Source organism: Theobroma cacao, chromosome 6, assembly GCF_000208745.1.
Source record: "Theobroma cacao cultivar B97-61/B2 chromosome 6, Criollo_cocoa_genome_V2, whole genome shotgun sequence".
NCBI lineage: Eukaryota > Viridiplantae > Streptophyta > Magnoliopsida > Malvales > Malvaceae > Theobroma > Theobroma cacao.
Window position 1 is genome coordinate 424,577 of NC_030855.1, and position 25,585 is coordinate 450,161.

General features: G+C 35.1%; 3 protein-coding genes across 4 annotated transcripts; 1 reads left to right on the forward strand and 2 right to left on the reverse strand.

The window, feature by feature from the left end:
- Positions 153-7,149, reverse strand: LOC18595071 (probable 3-hydroxyisobutyrate dehydrogenase, mitochondrial). Of its 2 annotated transcripts, XM_007022858.2 has the most exons (10): positions 6,816-7,149; positions 6,256-6,344; positions 5,945-6,059; positions 5,171-5,321; positions 4,572-4,654; positions 3,615-3,710; positions 2,668-2,810; positions 1,849-1,933; positions 933-1,012; positions 153-470 (listed from the first exon to the last, which is right to left on the reverse strand). In XM_007022858.2, the coding sequence occupies exons 1-10, from the start codon at positions 6,978-6,980 to the stop codon at positions 380-382; spliced, it is 1,098 nt and encodes a 365-aa protein (XP_007022920.2). In that variant the 5' UTR covers positions 6,981-7,149; the 3' UTR covers positions 153-379. The 2 variants fall into 2 exon arrangements, with proteins under 2 accessions (XP_007022920.2, XP_007022921.2); XM_007022859.2 differs by lacking the exon at positions 3,615-3,710.
- LOC18595072 (probable LRR receptor-like serine/threonine-protein kinase At4g20940) lies at positions 9,807-15,263 on the forward strand. The gene is made up of 4 exons (XM_007022863.2): positions 9,807-10,092; positions 10,303-11,772; positions 11,920-13,455; positions 14,473-15,263. The coding sequence occupies exons 2-4, from the start codon at positions 10,716-10,718 to the stop codon at positions 15,054-15,056; spliced, it is 3,177 nt and encodes a 1,058-aa protein (XP_007022925.2). The 5' UTR covers positions 9,807-10,092; positions 10,303-10,715; the 3' UTR covers positions 15,057-15,263.
- On the reverse strand, positions 15,866-24,603 carry LOC18595073 (obg-like ATPase 1). The gene is made up of 12 exons (XM_007022864.2): positions 24,389-24,603; positions 24,131-24,298; positions 23,695-23,818; positions 23,069-23,160; positions 21,197-21,295; positions 19,726-19,839; positions 18,697-18,761; positions 18,433-18,549; positions 18,187-18,262; positions 17,605-17,697; positions 16,647-16,697; positions 15,866-16,288 (listed from the first exon to the last, which is right to left on the reverse strand). The coding sequence occupies exons 1-12, from the start codon at positions 24,473-24,475 to the stop codon at positions 16,190-16,192; spliced, it is 1,185 nt and encodes a 394-aa protein (XP_007022926.1). The 5' UTR covers positions 24,476-24,603; the 3' UTR covers positions 15,866-16,189.

Below are 25,585 nucleotides of genomic sequence, written 5' to 3' on the forward strand. Positions count from 1 at the left end.
TGGCCTACCAAGCCATCTGTACGTGTTGATGGGTTTGGTTAATAATCACTAGTTTAGGGAGCCCTTACTCAGAGCAAAGATTCTCGGTCACAGTTCCTGCCCGGTCATTGATGATTCTAACAAGCTAATGTCCAGAAAATTGACAATATAACTAAAACAAACAGCAATAAATGTTTTCCTTTACATCTGGCTGAGTACTCTGCTTTCAAAGCATTATATGGTTTATTTTATTAACATTAAGAAAATTGACAGGTGATATTTATTGGCCATAAACAAGTTTGCTTAGAACGTTAAATTGAATACAATTTCTCCAGGGAAATCCCAATGCTTTACGGTACAAAGCTCATAGCTTTCTGTTGGTATCCTTTCACCTGTGAACCTAGTTTGGTTCACCCTTGCCAGAGTAATAATGGTGGAAAACACATGAGAAGTCCTCAGATTCATGACCGTTCTCGCAGATCTCTGCATATCTGCAGAAAGTGACTGGGTCATCACCAGATAATTAACTATCCAGCATAAGATGTTGAGTTGCAATATGCTTCTTCCTACTGTGAGAACTTAATGCAATCCGAGGCAGAAGGGGTCAAGGTAAAATTTATGTGTTTTTACAGAGACAAGTAGGAGAACTGCTAAAATCGTTTGATAAAGGCTAGCTTCTTTCTCAGCTAAAATATGCGGTGCCAACTGTGCCAAGTGTTATTTAATGGCCTGATATTGACTTTTAGACCTTAAAGTTTGGCAAAAGCCTAAGAGTGCATGATCCAAGTATAATTTGGAATTTCATCCATGACCTTTAAGGAAGGATATTCTACATAAATTCAATTAAAGTTGCAATACATTAACTGGATTCCAAGAGATTAACATTTCATAGCTTGCCTAATTTTGGCTATGATACTTCATAGAATAAAAAAAAAATGAGTTATGATACTTACATGTTCTGTGCTAGGAATGTTAAAGGAGATTTTACACCAACTTCTTCTGCTGATGCTGCAGCAAGGTTTAAGTCTTTAGCCTGCATTGTTAAATGAAAATTTTTATCCATGCTCAGGATAAGTCCATTAAAAAACCAGAGCTGGGCAAATTATTGTCCAATGTCAGACAAGATTCAGTTACAGAATGGTGACCACTAATGTAAGTGCCCCTACTTATTTGAACATAATTTATTTTGTACATTCAATCATATAGCTCAAATACATCTTAAATTAGTGTATAGTCTAGCTTTTGACGTATGAAATTGAACAGCTACGGTTGTGTACGAAATTGTGTGGGTGTCTGTACAGAAAAAATCCAACCTTTCATCGATTTTGCATTTAGAAAAAGACTTGCATGTATAAAGAAATTATAAATAATGAAAGCACTGCATGGAAATATCATGTAAATTGTACTCATGAATTCAAACCTGAAAGTTGATGACATTGACATGCAGACATTTACATGTGTGTTAAACTTTGATGCCACCTAAGACTGATTGAAATGTGATCAAACGTGTTATATCCAATTAAGGCTGTAAGGTAACATGATCTTTTTTCCTATATTTCGTAAATGTAAGGAACTAGTAATTCCTGTATGTACTGGAAGTTAACAATTTAATTTTGGAGTCACTTCTTGTACAGCACTTAGACCTTCCACATAAACACAATGAAGGAAATCTCAATAAGATCATCCAGTTCATTCCTCTAAAATAGATTATCAATTTCATGTTAGTGTCTAATTCACCCCAAAAAAAAAACAGAATTGGAGAGAGAGAGAGCTAAAACTTGAATGCAAGAGCAACCTGATGAAGCATGATAAAAAGGTGCAGTGACCATTTGTGGAGACATACAAATATCAGTAAAGAAAACTCCTTACCATGAGCTTGGATGCAAATCCACCACTATAATTCCTTGAAGATGGCACTCCTGGCATCACTCCAGGAACAGGATTATAACTATCACTGCCACATTGAGCATATCTTAGAATTAAGAAGCATAACATTGGCAAATTCACCCACAGTAAACTAGTTCTTCATAGAATTATCCCATTGGTAGAATAACTCACCGTGCCTTCAACTTATTTTATATCTGGTATATATAATTATCTTTGAATAGCTTAACCACCATTTGGTATCAGAGAAAGGTTAAGGTGGAAAACCATCAACCTGTCAAGCTGGAAAGTGTTGTTGCAAAATCTTGGAATTGTCCAAGTCCATAATATTGCATTTGGATCTAGTGGTCTCTAAAAAGTTTGACACAATCATCAATCCGAAGCAGTGAAAAATTTGAAGTGGTGAAATATCTATCTAGCCTCACAGCTTTCAGCTATGCATTTTAAGACATAAAAGTATAAGACACATTGTAATGCTAGAAAAGACTGATGTGACTTCAGAGCTTAAAAGCCTTAAATCTGATCAATTGACAAGGAAACATTAAACAATTGATATAGTTTTCATATAATGTATTCTCTTATGTGTATTAAAATGTTGTCAACTAATGGCAAGGAAGCACATGCTCCACACGTAGGGTCATCACTTTCATTTTTCATCATGTATGACTGTCTTCTAACAAATATTTGAAGCCAGATTGAGAATTTTGATTGCTTTAAGAGACTTGCATGTCTATTGTAGTGTCACTTGAAAGAAAATTAATTGAATTGCTTTAACCAGTGAGACTGTGTTGAAGTGCTTGGTACCTACTCCAACAGCGAGCACTTGAACAGTTAAATATCTTTGTGAGGGTACTGGCAGTTATTCCTAGTGACTGACCCAGAGCAAGAGCTTCTGACACTCCAAGCATACTGACAGCCACGGCCAAATTGTTGCATATCTTTGCCGCCTAAATAACAGAATCAAGCCAAAGATATTAGAAGTTCACCTACAAACCCACAGAGTTGGAGAATAAGAATGAATCTCAAAGATATGCCAAAGGAATTATTGTTCTGAAAGAAATTCATTCAGAAGAACTTAGCCATCTCATTGTCATATTATTACTTATGATATATAAAAATCCTTCCAAGTCACTGCAATGAAAGAAAATATGAAATAAATATTTATAGCATATTGCTATTTTCAGTATTACAAATTTTATTATTCTAAGCATGAATTAATTACTCTCATAACAGCAGGATGTCTAAAGTGACTAGAGCTGATATTTTATCAAATTATAGCTTAGACTGTTTGGTTAGATCCATCATGTCCCATCTCCTAATTAAAATGAGTATGACTTAATATTATAAGCATAGCACTTGATCCAACTTCAAGTACTTCCAAGAACTCATGAAGCTGCTTCTCATATTATATTTTGATTGTCTTGCAGTAAATACTTTGCGCTACATGTCTTAAACTGATATACATGTCAGTTCAATAGATGCTGTCACATGTTCTCAAGTCCCTATCCAATGCAGAAGGCAACAAAACTCTTAGCAATTTGTCAATTTTATCCAGAAGCTTGACAAACTGCAAAGTAACTTTAGAATGCCCAAAAATTTCTCCAATATGTAGCATAAACCTGAGTTTTCTTATCATCAATTTACCAATCATATAAGCTCCATCCAGAAGATAGATGGAGAGAGACGGTGGGAAAGGGGGGGTTGAAGAGGAAATCAAAAGGAAATAATTTCATGTTTTTAACAAAACTTACTGAACCAGTTCCTGGTCCACCACAGAAAATTGCGTTTTTCCCCATTGAGAGAAGTAAGGATTTGGCAGCAAGATACGCATCTTCAGAGCCACCAACCTGGATTACATCCCAATTTTGGTCATAAGTTGAATATTACCCAAAAGAGCACTTTAGTGCCACCAACCTAATATGATTTGTGTTTCTAAGACGCCAGACTTGGGTGGCAACTAATATTACATGCATTAGTGAAATAATAAAGTAATAACTATAATATCCTAAAGCCAATTTGATACTAAGCAGGTAACCACATTAACAGAGTTGAAACATTTGCAAAAAGATTTTACTTGTCAGAAATAATTTACAATTGGAAAGCACTGCTATCATACATTTTAGTGATGAGGTGGGCGAGGAAGTTTAATGAGTGTTCATAGGCATTGAAAGGAAAAGAATATATATTTAAAATAGCACCTTAACCAGTGTCCACTGGCACTCAATAATGAAATCCTTTCTAGATGATTACTCTCCTACATTTAAGATTTACATAGCCTTCAACATAACTGGAGAGCAAGAAGAACGAAATTTTTTTTTGGCATTTTATTTAAATACTTAAATTAATAGAAAGGATGCTGACAGTAACCTGGCTGTGGCAGCAGATTATTCAACTCTATAAAATGTTTGGCCCTTTTAGGATTGGTTGTTGATTATACTAAATTGCCATTTTCTCTTACCATTATCTCTCCATGGACTTGTAAGATCAGTTAAGTGTGTGAATTTTAACCTAACAAGTGAGATTGAACATCACAGTGCAACAAAATTTCAACTGATAGAAGAATAGAAGGTTTAGTTACTGAACATGCAGCCCCACCAGCTATCACGTCAAGATGATACAAATGAAGCAGAACTAGCATGCTCACTCAAATGATTACAGAAATAACAACTGAACTCTAGTCATTAAGATGATCAAACTTGAAATCGTACCATGAAAGTAAGTGTACCAGCTTCTGCAGCTACAACACCTCCAGAGACAGGAGCATCCAACATGAGAGGGCTCTCCCAATTATCTACATAAGTTTTATGTATTTAGACAGTGAAAAATATATGTTTGTATATGTGTGTGCTTTTTTATATATATGAAGGCTGCAGAGGACGGAAAACATATCATGCAACCTCAAATGTGGCCCTCTCATCTCATGTTTGAATCATTCAATTCATGGGTAAATTCTCAAATGGTAAAGTCAAGAAAATGGATGACCTTGCATTAGCATCTCTAACACCATGAGTACAGTCATCTTATTTCAATTATCACTCAACCATAATCTTCTCATTGTCTTGATTCAAATTATATTAGAAGTAATAACAAACTAACAATTGTGTGTCAGCATGTGTGTGTGTGTGTGTGAGAGAGAGAGAGAGAGAGAAGAACTAGGAAAGTGATGAAGAAGAAAGAAAAAAAAAGATTTCTGATACATTATATGCTAAACAATACATAGAGAATGACAGTGTGAGCATTTTCATCTTAATAAGTAATAGTTCTAGAAACCACTGATTTATCTTTACTTTAACTCACTGAGTGATACCTTTCGTATCCTTTAAAGTGCAATTAGATACAGACACAGAGAGCTTTCTTGATGTTTGGGGATCAATAGTAGATGAATCTATTAATAACCGCGGTGTACGGAGACTTCCTCCATGCAGTAAGCCATTTGGTCCATTATAAACCTCCAATACCTATATAAATCAGACTTGTTGCTAAGGCAGACATCTTTGCAGTTGATAATAAACCTCAGAAATCAAGGAGAAAAGAAGAATTAATATTTACACGTTATCTGATAAATTTAAATGAACAACCTTGCATTGAGATACCTAAGTACTTAGCCCAATGGAGCTTATCATGTCAATTTCTCATGAACTATATTTTATTATGTCACTTAGATAATAACTTATCCTGCATTACTTTTGACATATCTGGTAATCAATTTCTCATACAAAGAACTTCAAATTACTTCAACAAGAGCTGATAGAAGAGGAAGACATATTTATTACCACAACATAATCAAGAAATAGATACAAGAGAACCCACCTTTTTCAGGTCTTTTGTTATCTTGAATGTAGTTTCAACAAAGATAACTTTTCATCTATAAACTTAAAGCTAGAATTGTGGTGATTATAATTGTAAACAGAATGCGGAGAGCCAAGCTCTGGCTTATTGAAATAATGCTGTAGATCTAATGGAGAGTCTGAACAAAACTAAAAATGTAAAAAATAAAAACAAGAATAAATACATACATGCATTATGGACCACAGCAGAAAACTATAGAGAGCAAAGATAATCTACAAGTCACAATGCTCACATGAGATGATGAAGGCAACATCGTGATTACGACCTCACTTGCTTCTGCAACTTCAAAAGGTGTTTGCTTTGTCGAAACTCCCATGTCAGAGTAAATCTTCATGACATTACAGTTTCTGAATAAAAATAAAACTGCAAACTTTATTTAGAGTAGAAATGTCTGTTCTGTACTTTCTACAGGAAGAAGAGCCTAAATTGCATAAAGAATGGCAAAACTGATGGATAAAAGAAAAACATAGAATTAGCTGGAAACAATCATGTTACATAAATCATGGCATATATAAAGGTGAGAAAAAAGTTTGAACGCATTACACATCATGAACAGTCACTTTGTATCCAGCCTTGAGTAGATTATTTGCCATTCTGGATCCCATATTTCCCAGCCCTATGAATCCAACACTCTGTGACAAGTAGTTATGAAACGACAAATTACAACCAAATTAAGAGAAGCATCACAGCAAAAATGACAATATGATAGGTTAGCATAACTTCAACTAATCAACACTGAAAGAACATAAGAGAGACAAACAGACTTATATTATTCCACCGAGAAACCAACTGAAATTACCAAACCAGGAGATTTGTCATCATCATATGAAAAACCATTTAAGAACACACTTTCCCAATTGAGACTGGTCATGCAAAAACTTCATCGTACATTTTTTAAGAGCATAATGCCGTGATACCAAAAATCAGCTCTTCCTAATTTAGATTGCTTATGTTTCACTGAGTTGGTGCCTTGGAAATGAATTGATCAATTCTAAACTCCAGTTAAACAGCTAGAATCAAAGTAATATATTTGGAAGCTGAGTCTGAGTCCGACAGCTGAGTCGAGTAAAAAGCTGAAAACTACCCAAAAACAAAAAACCAACCTCAAAGTGGGAAGAGAGGTTTGAAGAAGCGAAACTGCGGGTAGGAAAGGAATGAAAAGGAGAAGACGACACGAGCAGTTGTTGAGATTGGTGTTCGACTTTGGACAAGGAATTCGAAAGCAGGGCTCTCAGCCTGTGGCCGTAAGTCCTCATCCTCATCGCCATTGATGATTAGTTAATACTAATAATCGAAGATAGATGTTTTCCAAGAAGAAGAAGACTTGCAAGTAGTGGAGTAATCGGTTGTGCTGCTTGCTTCCCGTCTGTTCTAATTTCTACAGTTGCGGCATCTGTTGAACAAGGCGTTACGTTACGGAATACTGCTTATTACAGAACGGAAATGTCTGTCCTCAATTTTTAATATTATCTTAAAAGATTCTCTTTTTAATTAATATTTAAAGAAATTTTTAAATCAATTTTTATATTTTTATTATATTCAATAATAAGCTCTTGACTAATTATTAACTTAATTAAAATATAATTATTCATTTTATGTGAAGTGATGTTGATATGACATATTAATCTTGTAAATGTCAAATTATAAGTTAATAATAAGTACATATATAATCATTTATTTAATGCATCGATTAAAATTATAAAATATATAAATAATCCACATGATAAATATATGAGTCTATATATATCACCCTAAATATGTATAAAAAACATAAGAGATTCAATTCTAATTTTAGTTGATAATGGTCTTATAATTAATTTACCTTTAGAGCAAGCAACATATAAGAATTTATCAAATAAAAAATCTTCTGATTTTTCAATAGATAATTATATAAATTTTTAATAATTTTTTACATCATTATTGATCCGAGATAATCCAATCGATCATGCCAAAATGTTAAAAAAATCATATTCCAAAACTATAACAAAGATATCATATGTAATTATACATATTTTCATGCTTAACTTGATTAAATAAATCAAGAGACAAAATATATTCACATTAAAGTTAATTTTCAGGGAATGAAAATACTAAAATCACTTACTTTATTTACTAAAATTAAAAATTAAAGATTAATTATTGAAATCATTTTGAAACTTGAAAACTTAGTATGAACTTTTAATCATAACATAATAGATATTCACATATATTTTTATAACAAACAATTGATTGTTAAAATAATTAATATAATAATATTAAAACAAATTAAAAATTGTTCATCATGGATTGTGGTGATCAAAACAGATACGGCAAAATTGGTATTAATTCCCAAAATAAAAAGATAAAATTAAAAAAAAAAACAATTTTTGTATGCCATGGATCAAAGGACCCTTAAAAAGTATTAGGATAATGATGCCACCCTTTTCATATTGCAACTTCATCTTGTCACTCTTTGCTACCTTATCGCTTTATTTTCTTATTATCTAAGTTATTAAAATTGGGTTAGAAGTTTCATGGAGTTTTCTTCTTTAAACTGGGCCGAACTTCAAATGGGTTTGCTTTTGTATTAGATGTGCCCATGAGTTCATGATGAAGTTTCAAATGGACTCGATTTTAAATAATTTTTTTTATTTTAATAAAAAAATATTTTGATAAATAAATATAACATAAGTAAAACAATTTCGTCTCAAAAGAAAGATATAATTGACTATGCATGAGGTATCATCCAAATGCAATCATGAATAACAGGACTTAATGAATTTTGTTCATGTCATTGCATCTAGTACAGCGGGGATAAAAAATGTCGGTTGATGTTAACTGTTAACTTAAAGACGTTTTGAATATTATTAATTGTGAGGGATTTAATAGAATAAATGATCAAAATAAATGAAATTTTTTAGGGTTTATATCTTTATTTAATTTTTACAATATTGTTGTGATTAAACTTGTCTAATATTATGCCAACGACATAATTATCTCAAATTATCGTCTCAATTCCCATCCCCGACATATTGGAGGATAGAAAGAGAATTCAGTGGGGTCCACCCTTGCCATTTATATTTCTTTCCTCCATCATTCTTCATTCTCGTGAGAGGGACTAGCATCCATCTCATCTCATGGTCCTCCCCCTCTCTTCAGTCACCATCATCAAGCCCTGGTATTCCACGAGGACCAACTTGTCCACGCGTCACCATTCAAACGGTTGTATCTCTGGAAAAAAGTGGGGTCAGGGTCCCACCTTCCACCCCTCCAATAAATGTTCCCATCAAACTCACCTCCCCTCTTGTGTTTTATTGGAACTTGGCACTTGTGGGTTTGGGTGGGGACCGGGACTGGGACTGTGGGAGTGGAGTGGGTAAAACCAAATCAAAGGTACAAATTTTAATTTTTTTACATCATATTTTGTAATTTTTTAATTAATATTGTGTACATAATTTTTATTCTCAGTAATATTAAATTACTAATTTTATTTAATAAAATTCTCAAATTATTAAATAAAAAAATTTAAGAGTATTAATTGGAAAAAAATAAATTACCAAATCCAAAGAAGAAAAACCCTGGTCAAAGGGGCAATGGCATGGGGGGGGGGGGGGGTTCCACACACAGATACGAATTCTGACCTCACTCTCCAGCTCATGCAAAAGGCCAAAGACAACCTTAAACTGGATTTGATAAATCCTTTGACGTCCACCATGCCAAAAAGAGTTAAAAAAAAAAACGGACATTGCAAAGGGCAGATTCTCTTCTTCCCTCTCTTTTATTTTTTGGCGGGTAAATCCCTAATTAGTCCTTAAAAAAAGGCCCTAAACTGTTTTCCCGCTATCTCTTTTGTCCCCTTTCGCCTTTTGCTGACCCTGTCTCTGAAGCACCACTGTAAGCTCTAGCCTCTCTAAAGAGCCTTTTTAAAAGAAGAAAAAAAAAAAAAAGGAGACTAATGGCAGGATTTATAATTTTAAGGATGTTGTTTAATCAACCGATGCAAGTAAGCTTAGGGTTTTGTTTTTGGGCTCCTAAAATCACATGCTGACTTAGAAAGAGAGAGAGTAGTATAAGAGACAAAGGCAACCCCTTTTTGGGGGGGTTTGTTGTCATTGTCATTAAAGAAGTAGGGTTTAGGCACTTTTTGAGCAACTAAATTCCACTGTTTTTGAAAGGGTTTACAATTTCATGGCCTAGTGATTATATCTGGGTGTCTTTTTGTTTACTATTTTCCCTTTTAGCTCTTAATTCTCAAGACCCATTTCTTGTTTGAGTGAGCTTTTACTAGTGTGAAGCTCTTACATTTTTGCAAGGAAATGGTTTGGTTTGCTCTAAAGTCTTGAGCTTTTCACATCACAAGTTTCTTTTGAGCCTACATTGTTGATGGAAGAAGAGATCTTGGTAAGAAAAATGTTGCATTTCTTATGTTTTGATCGTTAGATCTCTGAACGGAGCCCAGTGTTGTTGCAGTTCATTTCAGTCATTTAATGCTTTAGCTTAGTTTGCTTTGTTCAAGACCTTGTTGAAAGAGTATCTTTATCACTGGTTCTTGTTGGAACCAAAATCAGCTCTTTCAAGGCTTGGTTTTCTCATGATGTGTTCTTTTATCAGGTACATTGCTGTCTCATTGCTCACATTTTCAGTTTTGAGTTGAAACTGTGAATGTTGTTTCCATCTCCTCCGAAGGTGAATGTTGTTGTTTCCATCTCCTCTGAAGGTCAATGCTGCTTGTACTGAAGAAAGGGCTTGTAGCTTTCCTCTTGCTTTTAGTGAAATGGTTCTAGCCTCGTTGAATTTGTGCATTTAAGAGCTTCAGGACTCCCTGTAGTAGAGTGCAATTACCTTGTTACTTTAATGTAAAGGGGTTATTACTGCAGAGATTGAAGGAGGTTTTGGATTCTATTTTGTTTTTTAACCATAAACTTTCTAAAATTAAGTTTGTTGCAATCAAATCTCTGCATTAGGGAGTGGAGACCCGCGTTTAATTTCTTATCTTTGAACTTGTTTGGGTTGATAGAATTACCATGAAGCTCTTTAAATTTTTAGTGTTATCTTTATTTTTCCTTTCTGCCATGGGGCAGCTTCCGTCACAGGACATTCTGGCATTACTTGAATTCAAGAAGGGTATTAAGCATGACCCTACAGGATATGTCCTTGATTCATGGAATGAGGAGTCCATTGATTTCGATGGCTGCCCTTCTTCTTGGAATGGGATTGTTTGTAATGGAGGAAATGTTGCTGGTGTTATCCTTGATAACTTAAGTCTCTCTGCTGATGCAGACTTGAGTGTTTTTTCGAACCTTACGAAGCTTGTGAAACTCTCCATGACAAACAACTCTATCACAGGCATCATTCCTGACAATATAGGTGACTTCAAAAGTCTTGAATTTCTGGATGTGTCAAATAATCTCTTTTCTTCAATTTTGCCGCCAGGCATTGGTAAATTAGGGAGCTTAAGGAATCTTTCACTGGCTGGGAATAACTTCTCAGGCGTTGTTCCAGATACAATTTCAGAGCTTGTTTCAATCCAATCTTTGGACTTGAGCCGCAATTCCCTGTCTGGTTCACTCCCAACCTCAGTAGTAAAACTGGATGAGCTGTTGTATCTAAATCTATCTTCCAATCAGTTTACCAAGAGAATCCCAAAAGGGTTTGAGCTCATTTCTGGTCTTCAGGTGCTTGACTTGCACGGGAATATGCTAGATGGCAGCTTAGATGGGGAGTTTTTCCTTCTTTCAAATGCCAGCCATGTTGACCTTAGTAGGAATATGCTACAGAGCTCTAGTTCGGAGAAGTCACTACCAGGCATTTCTGAGAGTATCAAGTATTTAAATCTTAGCCACAACCAACTTACTGGATCATTGGTTGGGGAAGCGGAGCTTCGTTTGTTTGGAAATTTAGAGGTGTTGGATCTAAGCTACAATCAGCTGTCTGGAGAATTGCCTGGATTTAATTTTGCATATGATCTTCAGGTCCTCAAGCTCAGCAACAACAGATTTTCAGGCTTCATCCCTAATGTCCTGCTGAAAGGAGATTCTTTGCTTTTAACCGAGCTTGATCTAAGTGGGAACAATCTCTCAGGTAGCCTTTTAATGATCCTGATACTTTAGCTTATATAGGCATCCCAAAAAGCTTGCATATGTGATTTTTGTCAAATTATGAATACTTAGTTGCTTTGTCCCGTTTTCTGTGTTTTACTATGCCTCATACTTCCTGTTCATCTTTCAGGGCCCGTATCCATGATCATGTCTACAAATCTGCAGATACTCAATCTTTCCTCAAATGGGCTCACAGGGGAACTTCCTTTACTGACTGGAAGTTGTGCGGTACTTGATCTATCAAATAACAAGTTAGAAGGAAATTTAACCAGAATGGTACATTGGGGAAATATTGAATACCTTGATCTCAGCCAGAACCTTTTGACAGGGTCAATTCCTGAGGTAACCCCTCAATTTTTGCGTTTAAATCATCTCAACCTCTCACATAATTCCCTTAGTAGCTCTTTACCAAAAGTGATAATGCAGTACCCAAAGCTTAGAGTCCTCGATCTCAGTTTCAACCAATTAGATGGACCTCTCTTAAATGACCTACTAAACTTGGCTACTTTGGAAGAACTTCATCTTGGGAATAATTTAATTTCTGGTGCTATTGAGTTCTCTCCTTCAAGTGAATCCAACCTCCATGCTCTTGATCTGTCTCATAATCGGCTTAATGGCTATTTTCCCAGCCAATTTGGGTCATTGGCTGGACTTCAATTGCTCAATCTTGCAGGCAATAACTTATCTGGTTCCCTGCCATCTTCCATGGCTGACATGAAATCACTGAACTCATTAGATATATCCCAGAATTATTTTACCGGATCTTTACCGAACAAGGTTCCTAATGGTCTTCGAAGCTTTAATGTTTCCTACAACAATCTCTCTGGAGTTGTCCCAGAAAATTTGAGGAAGTTCCCTACTTCATCCTTCTACCCTGGAAATGCTAAGTTGCATTTTCCGAGTGGTCCTCCTGGATCGAATAATGCCCCTGGGGAACATTCCAGGAGGAAACCAATCAACACAATCGTCAAATGGGTGATTGTGGTGTCATGTGTGGTTGCTCTTATCATTCTCATCCTGCTTGCTATATTCCTACATTACATCTGTTTATCAAGGAGAACTCCACCAGAGCATGTTACAAGTAAAGATGTTCGAAAGCGAGCACCAACAAACCCTTCTAGCATTGCTGGTACGGAGAGTGGGGGTGCTTTGGTTGTTTCAGCGGAGGATCTTGTGTCTTCACGGAAAGGGTCATCTGACATCAGTCCCAGTGAGAAAATGGCAGCGGTGACTGGCTATTCTCCTTCAAAGGCCACCCATTTATCTTGGTCGCCAGAGTCTGGAGATTCATTTACTGCTGAGCACCTTGCAAGACTGGATGTAAGATCGCCAGATCGATTGGTCGGTGAGCTGCATTTTCTTGATGATACAGTCACATTGACCCCTGAGGAGCTGTCAAGGGCTCCAGCAGAAGTTTTGGGAAGGAGCAGTCATGGGACTTCTTACAGGGCAACATTGGATAATGGAGTCTTCTTGACTGTGAAGTGGCTCAGAGAAGGGGTGGCAAAACAGAGAAAGGAATTTGCTAAGGAGGCTAAAAAATTTGCCAACATTAGGCATCCTAATGTGGTGGGTTTGAGAGGGTACTATTGGGGCCCCACTCAGCATGAGAAGCTGATTCTTTCAGATTATATCTCACCTGGAAGTCTTGCAAGCTTTCTTTACGGTAACTGTTTACCCTGTAGCTTTTCAATACATTATTTGCAGTTCTATTATTAGAAGAAAACTACTAATAAAAAAACATAGAGAGAGGGGGGGAGGGGGGCCAATGGTGGAAATCTTATTATTTGATCTAACTCTTGTTTCACCATCATTGTTAATTGAGTTTATATTCATATGCTTGGCCTCTTTCTCCTTTTAGTGTAGTACCATTTTGGGAAGGTTTCAGTTTAAATTCCAGATCCATACATAGACCTTTCATTACTCCTAGAAAATCGAGGGGACTTGGTCCCAAGCTTGGGTAAAAGACAGATGTGGGAACACCATTATTTTGCAAAATTAAATGCTTTAGATTGCCAGTAGGTTAGCCCATAATATACCTGCTTTACTACTTACATAGTTGCTATAGTTTTATTCCGGACTTGCTGATTTATTTTTATGATTTGGTTTGCAGGTTATATTTACTATAAGCAAGTATATTTTTAGTAATAAAAACAAAATCGTTAAGCCAATTGGCTGTCAGCTTTATTCTTTTCTGGGCCATATATCAAGAGCTGCATCTTTTTGTTTTCCATTTACTTTTGTTCAAAATGCAAATGTGTTTCCTTGCATGTTTGCATTGCAGTCTGTTTCATTGATGAATAGCTGTTGGCATGGTTGAGTTAATGTTCTGTGAATTAGTATTGTTTTTATGTAAAGTCTTTTTCTTTTATATTCTAATATCTTAACAAGCTTCTGCATGGGTAGACAAGTTGTTCCACTCTCCTTCACCTCCATTTCTTTTTCTTTTCATAGATGATTTTCCATTAAGGAATAAATTATATGTGATATGATATAATCTTTCATGCTTCCCTATTTGATACTCCTTTCCTAGCTTTCATGAAAATTAGGTTATAATCATGTCATTTTTTATGTTTTAATAAAAAATTAGTATGTAAAAACGGCAGAAAAAATATATTTGTATTCAGAATATACACATCTAGGTATGAGAGACATTACTAATGATCAAATCTGATATTTTCAGATCGACCGGGAAGGAAAGGCCCACCCTTATCCTGGGCACAGAGGCTGAAAATAGCTGTTGATGTTGCACGTGGCCTGAACTATCTCCATTTTGACCGTGCCGTTCCACATGGTAACCTAAAGGCAACAAATGTACTATTAGATGGGCCTGATCTTAATGCACGTATTGCAGATTACTGCCTACACCGCCTCATGACCCAAGCTGGTACTGTGGAACAAATCCTGGATTCTGGGCTCCTGGGTTACCGTGCACCAGAGTTGGCTGACACCAAGAAACCACTGCTTTCCTTTAAGTCAGATGTGTATGCCTTCGGTGTGATTCTGTTGGAACTTCTAACAGGTAAATGTGCTGGTGATGTAATTCCGGGGGAAGAGGAAGGGATAGATTTGACAGAATGGGTGCGGTTGAGGGTGGCAGAAGGCTGCGGCACAGATTGTTTTGATTCTGCCTTGGCCCAAGAGATGGGGAATCCAGCTGCTGAGAAGGGGATGAAGGAGGTCCTTGGAATAGCATCAAGATGCGTACGATCTGTTTCTGAGAGGCCAGGTATCAAGACTATATATGAAGATCTTTCTTCTATATAATCCATTTTTTTTCTCTTGTATCTCATATAGCTAGATTTAAATATTCAGGGCATCTAATCTCTCATTGGCCTCCCTTTTGAGTCTTTTCTTTTGGCATATTGAACAGCTGATTTCCATTCAAAATTTGTTGTAAAAATGGAGGAACATTATGAATGGATAGAAAAGTTTCACCTAATTGCTGGTTCTATGATGATTTATAATGTTTCATAATGGCCTTTTATATTTTTTGGATGGCAAAATACAGTTTCACTCTTCTGCTCTGTCTTCATATGAGTTTCAGATCAAGTATTAAGCTCTATGAAGAACCTTTCTCTTATCAACCGACACTAGTGTTTTTAAGGCAAGTTTTGGTTTGTACTCTCACACCAGTAGCTGTTAAGCCTCTTGCTTTCAGCTTGAATTTTTGGACATTGCCAATAGGTGGCAGTTTCATTTCTTCAGGAAACAAAAACAAAAATGGTGGCAATGTGTTTTTGGGAATTGTTGCAGTATGCTTTGCTTTGGGTTAAAGTTCTTGCTTAATAGGTTTGGTTGGTTGCCTTTGGTTCATAATCTTTTTTATGCATATTTTTTCATTGACATTAAACAATCACATTTATTTACCAACTCATGATAATTGTCATTACCCTCATCTTATTTTTTTCTTTTTTAATTAAATTAAATTTTTAAATAAGAAAAGAATAGAGATTTCCATTCAATTGTGCCACAAAGAACCTCCCTTCAAGACTTGGCCTTGGACTTGAGACTTTTAGAACTGATGAATATCATAGAGGAGCAAAGGGAGCCCTTGGAAATTGCTGCATTTTCAGTTCAATGGTCAAAATGAGGGAGATTGCAATACACAATACACAAAAAATGGTACAGAGTTTGCAACATCAATCAATGTATGTCAAGCCTTCAAAAGTCTTGGCTTTCTGCAAATTTATAAGTTATGCTAATTTAAGTGATGCTGCATAAAAGCAAAGGCTATAAGTTTCTACAAACTCATAAAAGATATTTAACTTGGAAAATACAGTCTCATCCTACCCCTATGTCATAAGGGATGATAAAGCTCATAAATCAAAATAATAGATGCATAACCAACAGCACACTCCTTAACTCATCTCTCTTTGGGTTGTGAGAAGTTGTATGCCTTACTTCTTCCCTCCTCCAGAAACATTAAACTTGAAAAATATTATGTCTCCGTCTTGAACCACATAAGTTTTCCCCTCCTGTCGATATTTTCCAGCAGCCTGAACAAAGAGAAAATAGTGAGAAAAAATGTCATGCAAAGGCTGGAACCAAGTAACATCTCACTAGTTAAATGACAACAGAGGAACTCGTATATGAACCACAGAGCAGCCATAGCTCAAGAAGTCAAGATGCAATATGCTAGTCCACCCGGCCAGGGCTGTGGCTTAAGCACAATGCAGCACCTCATACCTCAATTTAAATCCTAAAATTAGTCATTAATCTTTCATCACATGTTTTTGGCAAGTTATTTATTCCCTTGAACAGTTAGTTACCACTCTGTAATTCTAAACCTTCAATTGACAATTAGGTACTAAAGTAAGGAAAAGCTATGTAAAAATTGTTCATGCTTTTAATAACCTTAACAGCCGACTCATTGCCAAGCTCCTTCAGATCTTCAAATTTCATGACCTGGACACAATCGAGAAATCGAAGTCACTACACAGAAATTTGACATGTATATGTTACTGTAAAAGCTACTGAAAAATAAAAAACAAATACATTGGCAAAGCAACATTTGATGTGAACAGCAATGATTCAATCCAGATATAGAGAACACATTCTCCTTAACAGCTAACATCTTGTGGCTGAGAATGGTGGTGAAAACAGTAAAGAAGTAATGTTGCTAGCAGAAGGCCCCTTTTTTTGTTTGAACAGAGGCTGGAGAGTATGATGGTGACAACAGTATGGTGGCAATGCCACGGAGAAAATTGCCACAATACTGGAAATACTGCATGCACAAGGCTGCTTTTTTTTAAAAAAAATAAAGGTAGCTAGAGATTACATAACATTAAAAGCAGAGAAGCTGCCTACAGGAGCTTCTGAACTGCGAACCAAAGAAAGAGGGATGGTTTTGGCATGGGCAGCAGCAAACAACAGGTGACAGCAATGAAAGGAGAGTACCATGAGAATGATTTTTCTTAGCAGTGAAATCAAGGAAAACATATTTATTGGGACAAATGCAATAAAAGAAGAAACACTACATAGTAAATTTTGCGTTGTTTTAATTACATCTTTCCATAATATTTAAGTCCAAAAGAGAACAGGACATATTGTGGCTTCAATTAGAGCAACAACAGCTTATAGGGCAGAAGCTTCAATATTAGAGTTTAATCAGTATAACAACTGCAATTAATAAATTCTGAGCAGGTAAAAGATATTGAGTGTGAGAAAGAGGAAAAAAACAGCTTCAGCTTAGAGATTTGAAAAGCATAATGATTGTCATAGTTCATCACAGAAGATAATGCCAGAGCAAAGTTTAAAATTTTCTTTCAAGGAATTAATATAAGGAGACAGAAAGTCATGAATTAAGAACAACCTCAGCACAAATAAATCCTCTCTCAAAATCAGTATGAATGGCTCCGGCAGCTTGAGGAGCCTTTGTTTGCCGTCTAATTTGCCAGCATTTCACCTGGAAAAGCAATAAGCAAATCATTTTATCTTACAGCCATCATTTGATTAAAGCAAACACAAATAAGCTACACTGAAACAAAATCTCCAAGAAGTGATCCAGTTTAGAGGAGAGCTTCAAAACTTGCAACTGAATGGACCTTGAGGGAATCCAAAACCTAAGGACAGTCACTTAGATTACAACATTGCAATATCAGTCACTATGTCATATACCCCATTATCATTGTCACTGCTAAGAATTCTAAAGACATGATCTTGATGTTGAGATAGCAAGCTTGTCAAAAAGTCTGTTATCTAACTGACAAGTCTAGATGAAAACATAGTATAAGGTAAAAACAAAGGTCTACAAAATCAATATAATGATCTTAGATTATTTTAAGAGCGTTAATACTCTTTAGATCCTTCATACAACTTGTTAATATATAAGTAAGAACCACATAAGTAAGAACCAAGCATTCCCATAAAAAATATAAAAATCAGCATTAGATACCTCATCAGCTCCTGCTGTGAAAAAGTATATGAGATTAATTGCCGAGAAACCAGTCTTGATGATCTTTGGAAGAGCACTGTAACATTGGAAAGATTGCTCAGCATCATACAGACCCATGAAAAAATAGGAAAAAAGACAATTCAAGCATCAGAGCACTGAAAGACTATCTAACCATGAGACTAGGACTTCTCAAATTAAAAGCACTCTTAACCATCATAATAAGAGACATATTCAGTTTCAACTAACCTTTGTAGTTTGTTTTCCTCACAATACTTTGCTGCTTCTTCAGATTCCATATCAACAAGGTTTCTCTCAAACACGCCACTAAAAGGAATGATTGGTTCACCACCATGTTCTTGCACCCTACAAAGATAAAATAATTCTCATTCCAGTAGAGTAAAATCAAACCTAGATAAAAATTTTCCAAGTATGATAAATCTAAGAAGCAGAATTTTTCCAGTTGAGTAAATGAACCTCTAATATGCCCACACACTAAGAAAGAGAGCATACCAAGCATGAATCTTCGGCAAGAACTTATTCTTTTTTCTTTGGTAATCTTTCTCAGTCATGTTAACCTGTAGATAGGATACAGTAATATCATAACTAAAATCTCTAGCCACATTCTTGAAACCATGAAAGGTGAAAGACACTGCTTTCTCTAAAAAATTTACAGCATCAGATGTAACACATCTGAAGCTCTCCCATATTAGAACAAGCTGTAATGTAATACAAATTTATTAATGGGCAATTTTCTGTCAGTTTTTTTGTTCAAAAATATAATCAAGAAGAAATTGCAAAAAGAAGTCCAGGAAGCTAAAAATAAAGCCAAAACAAGCTCAGAACACTTCATTGAAAATCTATACTAAGTATGCAAGACTTATATCTATTACCCCACAATAGCCACCTGCTTTAATGCAAACTTGTTGAAAGGTATTAATATAACTTGCTTTATTTGCAGTTTGATTCATTCTCATAAATAAGACCACACTTTTAAAATTCACAACATAAGAAAGCCCTTGCTGAGACTTGAGCACTTATCCCAGCATGTCTAAATTGCATCTCAGCATTCAGGAAACAAGTGCTATGATCGATAAGTAATATTCGATCATCAATTCCAGAAACACAATCAGGTGAATATGCCCATGTTTTTCTAACAAGAAAATAATGATTTCAAAAGCATATTAAACAGGATACAATATATGTCTATCCTTTCAGTAGTTCATCTCCTATGTTGCTCAAACTTGGGGGTCTTTATTGGACATGGGTCTGTGTTCGACATGGGTGCATATTTTTTAATATTTTTCCTTATCTTTGGAAACTCAAGACCACATACCAATCTCCATGTTGAGATGTACGATATGTTATATATAGATCATAAATGCAGCATGCAACAAAAACTATTGATGACATAAAAGATAGATTTAGCACAAACAAGCACACCTTACCTAACACACAACAAGAAAAGATTGCACTAAATAACAATAAAATAAAAAAGAAAAGGAATAGGAATAGTGAAGTAAAAAAGAACATCAGGCTCACCAAATAAACAACGGGCTTGGCACTAAGCAATTGAAAAGTATTGAGTATCTCAATATCAGCCGCTTTCCAGTCCCCTAGACGAATATCTTTTCCATCTTCAAGCCATGACTTGACCTGTAAGATAACAAGCATCATTATTTTTTGGTATTAGCATTTAGCATAACCCACCATAAACATTTAGATTTATAACATAAGCTCATGAAAATGAACCTGATAATTTGATAAAAATGAATGCTTGACTGCTATAAGAGAGTATCTGGTGGATCATTTGAATAAAAAGACATGTTTGAAGCTAACTTCATTCTTAAACTGAAAGCTAGAAAGGTTCACTTTCCATCAACTCAGACCACATGCTTCTAAGCCTACAACCTCTGAAATTAAATACTATGAAGCACATATACAAAAGATATTGAATCATTTAAAGACTGCCAGATGCAATGATAAAATGACAATAACATAATACACACTCAAAGAGAAAAAAAGTTGTACAAGAAAGTAGCAGAAGCAGTCACACAGATACAACTAAACTATTAAATCATGTATGAGAAACTTGCCACTTAAACACAATTTAACTCCTATGTTGTTTATTATATGTACCACATTCCTAGTTACGACTCAATGTTTTTATCTTTTTATTTTTCTAAAGGAAAGAGAATAAAGGACCAACCTAAATCTGATCCAGAAGTCAAATTAGCCCACTCAATCCTAAGAGTGGTCTGAATGAAAGTTAAAAATGATCAGAAAACATTCAAAATGGATGAGTCATAATATAAAAGCATCACTATTAATACAGAACAGAAGTGGGTCTCCTACATTTTGTACAAACAATACTGACTAAATTCAGTGCACAAGAAAAAAAAATCAATGTTACAAACTAAGGGCTGTCACCTAGGAGAATCATGTTGTTACGGTCCTTAGAAACGGATCGAGTTATGGGACGGTGTGTGGAAGGGTTGGGTTTAGTTTGAGGTACGCTGGGTACTTGGGTGGAAGGTTTCTTTTTTCGACCTATGTTTGTAATGCTGGCTCGTTAGAGAGAACCTGCAGATCTCTTGAGTTTTAAGTACTCAAAACTTGAATAGATTCTGAACAAAACCTTTTTATTAACTTCACTGTCTCTTTAGAAACAGCTTGGTGGAATAACCACCCTTAAAGCAAGAAAATAAAGTGGAAAGGTGGAGACACAACCTCCAACAACTTGAGATGGAAAACTACCACTAACAATAAAATAGGAGCAACAATGAAACTGTTAACAATAACCTGCCAGCAATCAATCAGACATGTTGACTTAGTCTATACTTCCCATGTGTGAATCGCTTGTAAACTACGGATTATCTGATGTGCTAACACATGTCTCCTCCATCCATAACACATTAGCAACATCAACAGAAAAGAACCAATAAAAGGAAATTTGAGGGAGATAAGATGAGACATGCAGCCAAAAGAAAGGATTGCATGTCCAAAACCGTACCTTTTGACACAACTCAAGCTCTATTTTTAACTGCTTGTCATTACTCCTCTTCATGCTCTTTTCAAGATCCTCTACCTTCTTTTCAATAAATTCAACATCCTATGAAAATAAAGTTTAGAATAAGTACTCAGCATATAAAGATCCTGCTAGGTTCATTAATATTGAGTAAAAGTACCAAAAACTGTCAAGAAAATAAGGAATTCATATTGAACCAAAGACAGGATCACATTTGTAACAATAATACAAAGTGAAAACCAAAACTTCGTAACTAACTTTCAGTAATTCTTAAAACCCACACATCAAAATAATGGGTGAGAAGATGAATGTCCTTAATTTTAAGAGGAAACCAACACAATCAAAGGCACACAGGAAGTGCAGCACTAAAGTACATGTATGTACGTATTAATCTTTTTAATTCCAATTTTAACTTCAAGCTTATGAAATATGTTGCTTAATCTTTCTTTGTGTGGCGAACAAACCAATCAAAGCACAGAAAGGCAATTGTTAAACTGTTAAACGCCTCCAACAGCTTTCTGATGTGACTTGACATTAGTACATCCAATAGTGGTCATCACTCTCCCCTATTATACTTAATTACCAGTCCTGTAGAGCCAAACTAAAAGTTGGTTTCCATGTGGTTACAATTTAAGAGCAAAAAACAGTTTTATAGCATGAGACATCATACAAAATTTCATACAAGTTGATGAGGTCACTGAATCCAACATTGTGGACAACTGGACATTTGTCAAAGATCATGTGCCAAGTCTGAAATTTTATTGAAAACACCTAAAGATCCATATTTTTTAGCTAAAACTCTCAGCCAAGAATAAGATGCATTTTATCACCTGACCTAGAAAAGTTTAAGAAAGGCAACAAAGAATAATGTTCATCATCATCAATTGATATTTATTTAATATTTTTTTCCCATTTCCCACTTGTTCTCTTGCCTGTTTCAAAAAGCACAAAGGTAGGACACCCACAATTTCTTTTTTTTCTTTTTTGGGCTTAAATGCCAAAGCTTTAGGACAACATTTCACCCACCAATATTTTCCAACTTTTTTTCTTTTTTTTTTCTATTATTTATTTATTTGACATGTCACCAATACACATGAGAAGAATTTTGATAAGTTGGGCTGCCTATTAAGCATTCCGTTAAGAATTAATGGATGATGACTACGAATTGAAACAAACCATTAAGAAGTGACTGAACATATAAAACTTTAACAAACTTAAGTGACTAATAGAATAGTTTACCCTTGATATTATACAAGTTGAACTACTCTTACGTAAGTACTCTATTACATAAGTCGAACTAACTTTATTAAACCTCCAAGGGTCTCTAGAACTGAGTTGAATTTAGAAGTCAAACGAAGTTCAACTCTAATGTAAGTACAAAACATCAATTTCTTTCACAGACAAGAAATGAACAAAATTTACAGAGGCATAAGTAAGGGGCAAGATATGAACAAGTGGTCCCAAACAAAAAAAGATAGAAAATTAATTTCTAAAATCTAGTTAAACTGATAGTCAAAACATTGATACCTGCCATTATTGCAGCCTTTTACAAAGAGGCTTGATAACTCAGCATCTAATATATGTCAATAAAATGAAAAGAGTTTCACATATTGATTGATTACAGGTGTGGCCAAGGCATAGCCTAGAATGAAGTTATTGGGCTCTGCCACTAGGCCTAAAACTAACTCAACCTATGCCAAGCCTGTGCATGCGTATCAAAGCAATGTTCCAATTCCAATGTCTACATCCAATGATTTCGCATGAAAAACAAGCCAGTGTAGCATTTGGATTCTATTATAGAAATCAGAGCTCCAAATACTAATTGCAAGTACGTTAAAATTCAATAATTTCACAAACCTTTAATCGTAGTTCTGCACTAATAGTCTCTAAATCTCTCACAGGATCGACAGAATCATCAACATGGATGATGTCTGAATCTTCAAATGCACCTGTTACAATTAAGTATAAAAAGAATCATTACCAACAAAATACTTTTATATCAAAGGAAAAAAGTATCAACTATCAAATAAAAATGGTCTAAATAAACCTCGAACTGATTAGTAAAAGCTACCAACACAATTTTTTTTATAACTTCTCAGAAGCCCTTTCCATAAAATGCACATGGAAACTTTCTTGGCTTCTAAGGGCAGAAATTGCCAAACTAACCTAATTCACAACGTACTGAATGATCTATCAATCCTTCAGCAGAAGTTAGAACAACATGACTGACCATAACATAGCTACACAATACCAAATGTAATTATTCTTTAACATTCTCAAACTTTATTCATCAAAATGGTTTTATAAAGTAGATTAAATTAGAACAGCACTACTCACAAGACAACAACTGAAAAGCAAAATTAATACAATTCAACAAAACATGAAAAGACTTAAAATTTTTTGTTGCATCATATTAAGCCAACACCAGAATTATAGTAACATAAAATAGAGAAATTTCCAGCCCGAAAGCCTGGGCATCTTACGCAAAACATGAAAAATGCCATCAACTGCACGGATGTGAGACAAGAAGCTGTTGCCCAACCCTTGCCCTTGATGGGCACCTCTAACCAGTCCAGCTATATCATGAATTTCTAAGAAAGCTGAAACCTATGCATCAAAAGAGCTCAAACAAGTTAAAAAAAAATGAGTTCCAATTTAAAGTGTGCATTTTCTGCAATAAAAAAATGACACTTATTATAACAGATACAATGATAGTATCTAGATTATCCAACCAGAACGAATAGCCGCATGCTACATCTTTTTCAATTCACAGTGACTTAAATCATCAAGCCGAAGTCAAGCATGCATCTAGATGTTAGAAATAGCAGTATTACTATTACGCTGTCATCCCTGTCACCTATAAATGGCATGCATCTAGTAGTTATGCAAACACGGCCAGAACAGAAAATAATTGTATACCTCATTTTTGGGTTTGTACAATTGGCACAGCCAGTCAAAGCGCCCGTCGGGAACATTAACTCGGGCTTCATTAGGCTCGATGGTACAAAAGGGGAAGTTCTCAGCAGGAATAGAAAGCTTTGTGAGGGTGTTGAAAAGGGTAGACTTGCCCACGTTTGGCAATCCTACCTGCAAATCAATAAGCAATTCAGCTCACAAAACAAAAAAAAAAAACCATTTTGCCAAATTAAATGGGAAAAAGAAGGAGAAGAAAGTTACGATTCCGATCTTGAGGTGAGAAGAGAACCGGCCAAGGATGGGCCTCTCGGCTGGTGCTTCCTTGGATTTAGCTGCTTTCGGAGGCATATCGCTTGGAGTTGGAAGTAGCTTCGAGGTCTAGGGTTTTGCACACAGCTGTGAGAAGTAGCGGAGTGGAGTGCTAAGGCGGGTTTTTGGTTTTGGCTTTTGGGGAAAGAAGTCTAACCACGTTTGGAAATCTCTTTTATACCCAACGGTTCCAACCCTAGCACGCGACGGTCGCGTCGCGTTGCGGCCTCAACGCACGCCCGCTTTTGCGAGTAATACGTTAGGTGGTATGAAAATTTAACCAATTTGATAGTATATGTATATCAAAAAAAAAATAGATATGTATAGTTCCTAATGAATTAATATTCATGGTGGAAATATATTCTTACAGGTGTCAATTAGGTGAATCAAGTAGGGTTGGATTGAGTCACTTCGGATCGGATCATATCTAGTCGGGAAAAACTTTCACAAATTGGATTAAAATTCGATTTTTGGAGCTTGATGTATAAAATAATAATTTATCTATAATTAGTATTAGTATTATTTCAAGTCATAATTTTTATTTAATTACTTGGAATTGGAAGTCGAAATTTTTTTTTCAAAAATTGAATTGAAGTTTAATTTTTAGAGTTCAATGTATAAAATAATAATCCATCTATAGTTCCTATTCGTAAAATTTCAAGTCATAATTTTTATTTAATCACTTGGGATCAGATCATTTCAGGTCAAGAAAAGATTTCAAAAATTGAATTAAAGTTTTGATTTTTGAAACTCAATGTATAAAATAATAATCCATTTATAATTAATGTTCGTAAATTTTTAAATCATAATTTTTGTTTAATCACTTGAGATCAGATCATTTCAAGTTGAAAATTTTTTCGAAAATTAGATTAGAGTTCATTTAATGAAGTTCAATGTATAGAATAATAGTTCATTTATAATTAATACTTGCAAAATTTCAAAGTCACATATTTTCTATGATCGTCCAAATCATAATCATAAAGTGTTTATAGATCCCAATATTTTACTAATATTTTTTATTAGTTACTTTTGATCAAAATTCAATGAAAATAAATATATAAGTACAACATAATTGAAATATAATGACAAAATTTGTTATTAGCCTATATATTGTGAAAATTTTGGTATTTATATTCTTAAGAGAATAAA